Source organism: Hibiscus syriacus, unplaced genomic scaffold, assembly GCF_006381635.1.
Source record: "Hibiscus syriacus cultivar Baekdansim isolate YM2019G1 unplaced genomic scaffold, ASM638163v2 tig00111957_pilon, whole genome shotgun sequence".
Lineage (NCBI taxonomy): Eukaryota > Viridiplantae > Streptophyta > Magnoliopsida > Malvales > Malvaceae > Hibiscus > Hibiscus syriacus.
Genome location: NW_024063222.1, coordinates 84438 through 95476, shown reverse-complemented (window position 1 = coordinate 95476; position 11039 = coordinate 84438). Strand labels below are relative to the sequence as shown.

The window sequence follows — 11039 nt, the reverse complement described above, 5'->3', positions numbered from 1 at the left end:
ATATATATATATATATATTAAGGGATAAAATATAAGTATACATTATAAAATATTTTTAGTTTTGTACAAATTTAAGATAGTTTAATAAAAAAATAGATAATTGAGATTAATCGTATGAAATGATAAGATATTTACCGAATAAAAATAAAAATTATTTTTATTTTTTATTTTTATTCATCTAATGATCTTAAATCTGTGTAAAAAAAAATATAATATACAAATAGATCTTAACTCATTCTTAAATAATATAAACTTGAAGTTCGAATATTACTTAAATAAATAAATTTGCATCATAAAGCCAAGATAAATTATATAGTAGGTCATTGAACTATGTTCTTTGGTCATTAAACTTTTAAAAAATAAAAAAATTTCTTTAAATTATATATTAAATCCTAATTTCAAGCTATACATTTATACAGTGTGTTATATTAATGGTTAAAAAATTATTAATAAATATTACCTTTTAATAATCTAGATTATTCAAAATAAATATAATAATAGCCATTTTATAATAATTTGGTACATTTAATGTCTACCATAATTCAATGACCTGTGTAGTATCTACATATGAACGTGTGATTTAGATTCGACTTAATTTTATAGGGTCAATTTTTAAAAAAAATATTAAATTTTAGTCAGATTAAATTTGATTTTAAAGTGAAAATTGTTAGAGTCAATATAATTCAGAATAATAATATAATTATCTATTTAAAAATAATTATAATAATATTTTATTTTTATATTTTATATTTTTATTTGATTTTATTAATTAAAAATAAAATTATGTATATTATTTAAAATAAAAATATTTTTTTATTTTAAAATCAAATCGAATTTTAGATAAGAAAAAAATTTAAAGCTCAAAAAGAGTAAAAGATAATTAACAAATTAAAAAATAAAAATGTCACTGACAATGAGTGGATGAGGATAAGAGTCCCCAGTTGCCATTATTCAATTCAATCCCCAACATTTATTTATATATATAAATATATAATTAACAATAACAGACAAACAATTCCCCATATCCATTTCATCCCCTTATTTCAAATCTGCGTTGGATTCCCTTTCTCTCTGAGTTTTTTTTTTTCCCTTTTTGGTTTGCTGTTTTGGGTGGCGAAAGGTTAAAGATTCAATCATGTCGATCGTGTTGGACAGGATCGAAACATCGGGGTTTGGGCGCGTGATGAGATGTGCCTGCGATATTTCTAGTTTCGAATCCCCGCCGTCTACGGTGAAGGAAGTAAAGTGGTTGTCGAAGGCGGAGGAAGAAGAAGACTGGGGAGGTTCATCCTCCACGACGACGACGTCTTCGATCGGGAGGAATAGCGATGACGACGACTCTGGGAGATCATCGGACGGAGTAGATTGCGAGGAAAACGAGGTTCAAAGCTCTTATAAAGGTCCTTTAGATAGGATGAATTCCATCGAACAGGTTCTGCCCATGAGGTAAACAAAGCGAATCCTTCTTTTTTTTATCAACTTTGATCGATTAACAAGCTGAAATAAAATCTGGGTTTTTGTTTTTGAATTCAACAGAAGAAGCATATCGAGTTTCTACAATGGAAAATCGAGGTCATACACGAGTTTAGCAGAAGCGAACTCAGTTTCCTCCATTAAAGACATAGCAAAGCCCGAGACTGCCTACACGAGAAGAAGACGAAACCTATTAGCAATCAACCATATATGGGACAAAAACAGGAGCAAAAGACTCATTCGACCAATAAGTTCAAGCAAAAGCTCATTGGCACTTGCCGTTGCAATGAATAGCTCCGAAACCGATGGCTTTTCAAGCACAGGCGAAGATTCTTCATCGACTTCGAGCCCCCGGTTACCTCCGTTGCACCCGCAAATGAGAACGACCGCATCGTCACCGTGGCGGTCGTTGTCCTCGGCCGATGTACGTGAATATAACTAACCTCCCTTTGAGGAAGAATGATTGATGATGATTTGTTAATATAGTTGTTATCATACGGAGTTTGATATATTTTCATGACTAGCTCCTTGTTGATCTTTGTTTACAAGGAGATAAATTGTTGCCTTTTTCAAGTTTTTGTGTAGTTTCCTTAAAGATCATGTTGTTGAGCGATAATTTTGATTTAAATGATAAAATGATACTCATATATTCGATGATAAATTTCAATTTTTTATCGACTTGATTCGATCACATGAAGCAATCGCCATGTGAGACCTTTCTAAATGCATCTCAAGCTTGTATCTAGCATGTGATTTTCCCAGAGTAATTACAGCTAAAATCTTTAACCACGTGATTTTTTTATTACCTTACCTTGAATTACAACATAAAACCAGGTTACTATGATGGTGGCATTAAAGCAAGTCAATGGCTGCCAGTCTTACAGCAGTCATAGTTCAAACACATGGAAGTCATTACTTATCAGTGCATTATAGCTGGGCAATTGACCAGTATGGAGTTTTGAGATTTGCGTACTCATCCTTGTAGCTAAGACCGTAAATAAGTCAAGCTCGAGTCCAATACTCAACTCAAAATATTTGCCCAATACTCAACTCAAAATTTTTTTTGAAATTAAGACTCGATTCGTAACTTTACGAGCTTAAATTACCAAGTTTGATTATAATTTGAAAGCAAAATTTAAAATTTGATTCGAGTGCGAAGACTTGAACTCAGACTTAATTCGATTAAAGTTCATATTCAACTTCAATTTTAGTTCAAATTTAAATATTAAATACATGAAAAAAATTTACTACAACCTTTTGAAAACAACATATAAATATTAATATTATTAATAATAATATTTATAAATTAAGTTTCTCAATATAGTATCTGTAGACACCCTCTTTTTTTCGGGCCTACCAAAAATATTATTATTATTATTAATTAATTAATTTACAACTTTTTCAGGCCACTACAAGCCCAAACGGATTACAACAAGCCCAACACCAGTGACCCAACATTACACTAACCCAGACCCGACTTAGTAACCCATCAGCAGCTAATCAAGACTCAGATCTAGACCCGACTTGAGGATCCAGTGACCCAACGCCTGACCCGAACCGGCCCAGGATTGAACCTAAAACATATTAGGGTTTTAAACCCTAATTCAGCCACCGCCGCCTCTTAGCTTTCCAACTCACCAATCGTCGAGCTGCTGTTGTTCCAGCTCGTTCCCGACGATCCGACCACCATGTCAACCGCCTCACCCCATCTATAGTGAACCAAACCAAGTAATCAATCAAAACATCAACATCAACCAAATTTTCATCAACAGTGAATATCCAACCAAACATTTACCTTAAACCCTAAAAAATCCAAATTCAACAACCCACCATTCTTCTGCATCCTAGACCTCATCATCTCACCCAAAAGGCAACGTTAAAACGCACATGCAACAACCATTTGGGGCAGAGGAGAGAAGATAGAGAAGCAACCAAAAATAAATACTGGGAAAAAAAAATAAGAGGGGGATTTCACAAAGAAAACAAATCAAATCAGAAAAAAAGAGGGAGTGGATTCATTTGAGGTTTTGAAAAGAAAAAAAGGAAATGAGAACATAAAAGAAAAAAAAACGAAGAGTAGATGGTGAGATTTTACCTTTTCTGGACCCTCTTAGGGTCATAAACTAGGGTCTTTGGGGTTTGACTGCTCCTTGTGGCCACCGATCTACGGTGGCCAGGTAGCCATTAGTGTTATGTTCTTCTCAGTGACGAGGAAGTAAGAAGGAAAGAAGGGAAAGAGGGAGAATAGGGAACGATCGACTGAGATAGGGGATTTGAAATGAGAATATAGGGTTTTAAAACCCTTAATGGGGTCTTATAACCCACACGTGAAACTTCGCCGCTTGACCAAGGGAGTCAACACTTCCAAAAAATGGTATAATTGTAGATTTGATCCCTGTTGTTGTGTAATTTTACCTGTGTTTTGTGTATTTGGAGTTAATACCACATTTGGTCCCTGTATTTCGTAAAATTTCTGTTTTCACAAGTCAATGAAATTTTTATTTCCATTTATTTCCAGCTCCTATTTTATTTTTGTTGTAATTTCGTCCTTTATTGCTTTTAAATGCTTTTGTGTTTATATTTGAGCCCAGATCATTGTACTTTAGTTTATTTATATTTATGTAGTACATTTTTCATGATAGTTCATTTTAGTCACTGATTTCAGGTGTTATTTATTTTTCTTGATATTCGAATTTGATCTTGGTATTTGTAAATCTTTTATTTTAGTCACTGTTATATATTTGTTTACTTATATTTGACCTGTCATGTTTCTGGTTTATTGCATTTTGGTCCCTAACATTATTTTGGATTATTTTCATTTCTAGTGCCTGTACTATTTAATATTTTTAATTCTGGGAGTTTGGTTTATTTTTATTTTATAGTTCAGCCTTTTAACTTTCTGTTTTGATATTTTAGTCCTTTAACTTTCTGTTTTAGCTATTTTAGTTCTTTAAGTTTCTTGTTTTTTGCTATTTTATTCCTTTAAGTTTCTGTTAATGTCATTTTAGTCCCTTATATTACCGAATGTGTCTATTTTTGTTATTTGTAATTTGATATGTAATATTTACTTGTTATGATTGATTCTTTTTACATATGCATATATTTCATATGTATTGTAATTAAATGAATGGATATGTTTGGTTCTATTTTACTGTAAATATTTTATTTCAAATGTTTTTCAAGAACACCGATTTGTAGAATGAACGTGGAAAGCTTCACTTGGTTGAAGTGATGTGATCCGATACAGCTTTTTAACAAAATATGAACTTGAAATCAACTTTATTTTGTTAATAAATTCATTTCGTGTTTTAAATCGAACAACGCATTGCATGTTTCTCTAAATAACAATTTATTTCACGCAAATGTCGATTCTCCATTTTATATTTGATTCGCGTTTTTTAATATCAATGATGAGGGAATATTCTTTAACTGATAAGAAATATTCGAGTTAGCTTTCCCGACGGAGGATTGCTAATTTTGATATTTCTTTTTCGAGTTAAAGAATTTTCTCTAATTATTTAATTCGAAGCAAATTAATCAATGTTTGATAAATGAATCATATTTTAACTTTATATTTGATTTGTAATTTTCACCATTTACAATAACGTGTAAGCGATTCAGTACCAGTTTTTTGGCGCTTTGGGGGTGTTTACCCTTCCCCACACGTAACCGACTCTCGAATCCTTTTAAAACAAATCTTTGGTAAAGGAAGACCAATTTTCTTCTTAAAAAATGTTTTTCCTTTAAATTGTTTTAAAAGAAGTTTTTAGGTATTCGACCTACATAATCCAAAGGTCAATGGAGACTCCCTTTCTATTGTATTCAAATCAATCCAAAATCTCCAATTTTTTTAAATTAAAGTCATAATCGCTTTTAAAATAATATTTAATTGTTTAAAAAAATTGTTATGACAATATCTAACAGTTGGGGGGAGAGCATCTCTGCTCGTAATCCTATAGAGAGCTTGTTCTTGAAACTTAAGTGCCTCAAGCTCGCTCTGAAAAAACTTGACACTGGTAGGTATGACAATTTAAGTGCACGTGTCAAGGATAAACGAATTGAGTCGAATAAGGTGCAGTTGGATGTTTAGCTGGAGTCCCAACCCTGATCTGCTTGAGAAGGAGAAAATCTTGGTTGCCGAGTTGCAGGGCTTGGAGGATACCGAGGAAAGTTTCTTTCAACAGAAGTCTAGGATCCTTTGGATCCAGGAGAAGGATCAGAATTCAATGTTCTTCTACTCCATGATCTCTACTATACAAAATAAGCGCTCCAACCGAACTATCACTGATGATAATGGGCGATTGTTGGAAGATTTTAATATTATTGCGGTTGAGGTCATTCGGTTTTACGGGGACTCCTTGGGGCTAAGGATGCCTCGGTTACTAGGTGTCCTGTGGATTTTCTTAAGAGCTTCTTGGGTTTACTTTTTTTGAGGATGATAAGTTGGCTTTGCAGAGGAGATTTCGAAGGATAAGGTCAAACAGGTCTGTTTAAACAGGGGTCAGATAAGATCATGGGTCTGATGGGTACACTTCCAATTTTTTAAAGTTGCTTGGAACACTGTGGGTCAGGATCTTGCCGTGTTGTCACATGATTTTTTTACTATTCAGTATGTTGCCAGTTTTTTAATGCTACTACCTTGGTGCTGTTCAGAAGGTTATAAACCCTAATCATACAGGTGATTTTCGGTCAATCTCTTATTGCCGATGGTGTATAAGTGTATTACTCATATTATGTTAGGAGGCTTAAGTTGTACCTATAGAGATTGTCTCTAGTAGTTAAAGAACTTTTACCCATAGAAGATCTATCCTTAAGATTGATTACATAAAGATTTCGATTCTATTTATTGGGGTTTCTTATTGTTATTTTCGTTGTGTTCGGGCTTCCTCTTACGTTTATTGGATGAATTGAGGAGTGCATATGTAACACTCATGTCTCGTATAAGTCCCCGTACATGAATCACAAATGTCACATGACTTTTAAAACATTTTCGTCCTTGAAAACCAGTAAAATTTTATTTCTTTAAATAAAACATTTTAATGTAATAATAATAAAAACGTTCATTAACTAATAGTATGTAAAATAACCTTAAAGTTCGAACGTAGTAAATACTATAACCCGTATGTCAAATACATATCAAAGCATCATCATATAACTATTACATGCCATCTAGTGATATCAAAAGTAGACATAGAGGTCATACAATTACTGATGAGGCAACCTTTGATTTACGATGTCAACTGTACTCCTTACTCCGATTGTACGTTATTACTTACGCGTGAAACCATCACATGCTAAGTATTCACTTAGTGAGGCATAATAATATAAATGAGGTGTAACCAAAATATAAGTATATCATAAAATACCAAAATATGAATTTAATCGTATAAATCATAATAATACATAAAACTGACTTGGTAAACCAAGTTTCTTTCACACAACCCGTGAAACAATATTTAGTATGCCTGTCATACCCATCAATCAGTATTTTCCAAAATATCAACTTTTCCCAATGTATGTCAAATGAGAATGCAAGGTAAATGATTTGCACATAAGTGCTAAACGAAAGTGTTAGGATCGAGTCATTCATTTTTTAAACAACTTCCCAGTGGGTCACCCATCCTTGGATTTCCCTAATCCAAGCATGTTTAACCACAGAGTTCTGAAGCGAATGATCACCATTCCTTCTTAAAACCAATTGGTGATAAATAGGTGGGTCATTTTAACCTCATATCTTTGTAGTGGGTGATCACTGGGTTCCTCCAAGCCAAGGTGGATTCTTGTGGGGGCACCCCCCACAGTTCACCACGACATTGCAGAGCCCCGCATCTATAGCGTGCTGCAGGCGGGCCTAGGGGCTTCACAAGGCACACGTGGGCCTCGGTAGGTTGGGCAGTCACGCACCGATATCGCGCCCATATACGATAGAATCCCTAAGGGTGATCGCTAGACCCTATAACCCAACAATCACCCCCCAACGACACCTGGGGGATTCGAACCTGCAACCTACTCTGATACCAGTTGTTAGGATCAAATCATTTATTTCTGAACAACTTCCCAGTGGGTCACCCATCCTTGAATTTCCCTAGTCCAGGCACGCTTAACCACAGAGTTCTGAAGCGAATGATCACAATTCTTCTTAAAACCAATTGGTGATAAGTAGGTGGGCCATTTTAACCTCATATCTTTGTAGTGGGTGATCACTGGGTTCCCCCAAGCCAAGGTGGATTCTTGTGGGGCACCCCCCATAGTTCACCACGGCATTGCAGAGCCCCGCATCTATAGCGTGCTGCGTGCGGGCCTAGGGGCTTCGCAAGGCACACTTGGGCCTCGGCAGGTTAGGCAGTCACGCACTGATATCGCGCCCATACGCGATAGAATCCCTAAGGGTGATCGTTGGACCCCATAACCCAACAGAAAGCATAGCTTATGTAGTGACATCAACACTATACTAATATAACAAAATGGTAATCCACAAACTCATTATGAATACTATGGATGCACACATAGTGTCGAAAGCACACAAAATACTGATACGAAAATGCAACATATGCATTAAACAAAATCAATCGATAACCATCATACACAAAGTATGTTGAAATGCACCTACGACTCTCAATGCACATACAATAGGCCTTTAAATCAAATTCACAGATTAAAAATTTATTCTGAAATATCGATAGCTATTAAAATAATATAAAAGTTCATCCATATATATTTTAATTAAGGCAGTTCATACCCTAAAATTATTCGTAAAATCATTTTCATAAACTTTATGAAAATATTTCAAAATACTATAAATCATGCTTTTATAAAACATTCGAGGTTGACTCATCGCAAGTCGTCCACATATCATATAAGTACATAATAAATGCACTCACCTGGTATGTTTCACTAGTATGTCTTACTTTAGTCCGACTATTCAGGAACTTTTTCCTTGCCTTTATCGCAAGTCGTCCACATATCATATAAGTACATAATAAATGCACTCACATATCATAAGTACATAATAAATGCACTCACCTGGTATGTTTCACTAGTATGTCTTACTTTAGTCCGACTATTCAGGAACTTTTTCCTTGCCTTTTTGTTTGTTTGCCTCACATATTTGATTACAATCTACACAAGCATCCATAATCACACATACAAATATAAAATACAATGTTAGTATCCTTACTAACATTATACAAAATAATAATACTCAAAAGTATTATTATTTTCGAATTATTTTAATATTCATCGTAACTTTCTTTTCTTTTCTTTATATGGCCCTTGTCATAAATTCTTTATTTCAAGCCTAAATAAATTTCCAGCATTAACTTACAACTCAATATCTCAACAATACCATATTACCACTTAAGCCATAACTTTCTCAATATTTACCATTTGTACTTAACTTTGCCAACTTTCCAAAATGGCTTAATTTTACCTTCTAACTTTAATTTCAGCCTCAAATATAATTTCCAGCAATTTACATCAATTATGAGTAATTACCATTCAACCCATAACTTTTTAAAAATCTAATAGGTTCCTTAACTTTTGAAAAATTACATATTGGCCCAAAAAAATTTGTAAGGCTTGTAGAACCTTCCAATATCATTTCTAACCCATGAAAATTTTTCCACAACTTTTCCCAACTTATTTCCTCATGGTTGAAGCTTTAGGTGTACATTTCTTATGATTTTCACTTGATTCAAGCATGAAACCAACCTCTATAAACAATTCAAGACCTCTTGAATCAAACCCCTAACTTAATTTCATGAAAATACATATTCCCCTAAAGTTAGGGTTTGGTCAAATTCAGCATAGGCTTATATAGCTATGTACAAGTGATTTTAATCAACAATAATTTTCTATTTCACGACATAATCCAAAATCCAAAGGAAATTGCTCAAAAATCAAAAAGAAATTTTCTTACCTTAGGATGGTGTCCACGGCTTGAAGCTAAAATAGGCTAAGTTTCATGAAATTTCTAACTTAATTCATGTTAATTTAGCCTTATTTAAGCTTAAATGAATTAAATCATTTAATTGGGAAAAGACCATTTACCTTAATGAAACTTTATAATTACCATCAAACCAAGCCACGTCACCTTATCATCTTCCAAAAGTAAATATGAACAATTATTCACCCTTTATCATTTTGCCCATGCAACTTTCCAAAAATTGTAATATTGCCACTTTAACCCAACGGTCCAAATTTAACATGGAATTAAATCCTTCAATCCAATGGTTTATATTATTTTTCCATCATTTTAAAATGTGGAAATAATATTTTTAAGCCTAATTATTAACCTTCAATTTTCCTAAATTTTATTTGATCTAATTTACCGATTTCTACCGGACTTTATCGCTTTATAGCTTTTAATACAAAATCCATACGAAAATATGATTCCCACGGAAACGTCATTCTTCGGGCAAACTATTCATTTATAGGGTTATATTACATAACTTTCAAAATTACATTTTAATCCCTAAACTTTTCTAATGTTTATACTTTGGCACTTAACTTTCAAAATTTACATTTTAGTCACTAACCAAAATTTGGGATATTAAACTCTAACCCCTTAAAAATTATCCTTGAATTTTAGTGTGTACCTGATGTGAAGAGATGTATATTGTTTTTCATGTCATCTTCTCCCAGGTAGTTTTTTTGACTTTATGATTCCTCTAAAGAACTTTGACTAAGGAATCGTCTTGTTTCATAATTCTTTGACTCTATAGCTAGGATCTCAATTGGTTCCTCTTCATAAGAAATCTGGTCTAATCTCTATTTCCTCTAGTGTGATAATATGCGACGGATCTGATCGGTACTTCTTAAGCATCGACACATAAAAAAACATTATGGATCTTGTCCATTTTGGGAGGCAAAGCTAACTGATAAGCTACTGGTCCGAATCTTTTCAAAATCCCGTAAGGTCCAATAAATATCATACTCAGTTTTCCTTTGCGTTCAAACCATAATACTTTCTTCCAAGGCGATACCTTAAGAAATACCTTATCTCCCACTTGATATTCAATCTCTTTTCTCTTCAGGTCTGCATAAGACTTTTGTCGATCAGAAGCTATCTTAAGATTATCTTGAATAACTTTCACTTTATCTTGTATTTATTTTATTAAGTCAGGGTCAACTAGATCTTGATCTTTTAGCTCAAACCAATTTAATGGTGTTCGATACTTCCTCACATACAAAGCTTCATACGAAGCCATCTTGATACTCGATTGATAGCTGTTATTGTAGGAAAATACCGCTAAAGGAAAATATATGATCCTTTGAATTCAATCACATGCCCTTAGTATATCCCAATATTAAATAGTCCACTTTGACTGACCATCTGTCTGCAGATGAAAAGTTGTGCTGAAATTCAATCGAGTACCCAAGGCCTTGTGCAAAGAATTCCAGAATATCGAAGTAAACCTTAGATCTCTGTCAGATACTATCGATACAGGCACTACATTCAACTGAACTATCTCTTTTATTTACAACTCAACATATCTATCAATCGAGTAATCTATCCGAACTAGAATAAAGTGAGTTGTCTTGGTCAACCTATCAACAATCACCCA

At 33.5% G+C, this 11039-nt stretch overlaps 1 protein-coding gene across 1 annotated transcript; it reads left to right on the top strand.

Annotated features, from left to right (window-relative positions):
• The first annotated feature begins 1018 nt into the window (after positions 1-1018).
• On the top strand, positions 1019-2056 carry LOC120173556. Its single transcript, XM_039180681.1, has 2 exons — positions 1019-1446; positions 1537-2056. Exons 1-2 carry the CDS (start codon positions 1136-1138, stop codon positions 1913-1915), a joined length of 690 nt encoding a protein of 229 aa, XP_039036612.1. The 5' UTR covers positions 1019-1135; the 3' UTR covers positions 1916-2056.
• The last annotated feature ends 8983 nt before the right edge of the window (positions 2057-11039 follow it).

What these genes read in the sequence shown, in the direction of transcription:
- LOC120173556 (XM_039180681.1), top strand. Translation starts at nt 1,136, where the DNA reads ATGTCGATCGTGTTGGACAGGATCGAAACATCGGGGTTTGGGCGCGTG. An exon ending in GAACAGGTTCTGCCCATGAG is followed by an intron (nt 1,447 to 1,536) that starts GTAAACAAAGCG and finishes TGAATTCAACAG; the next exon opens with AAGAAGCATATCGAGTTTCT.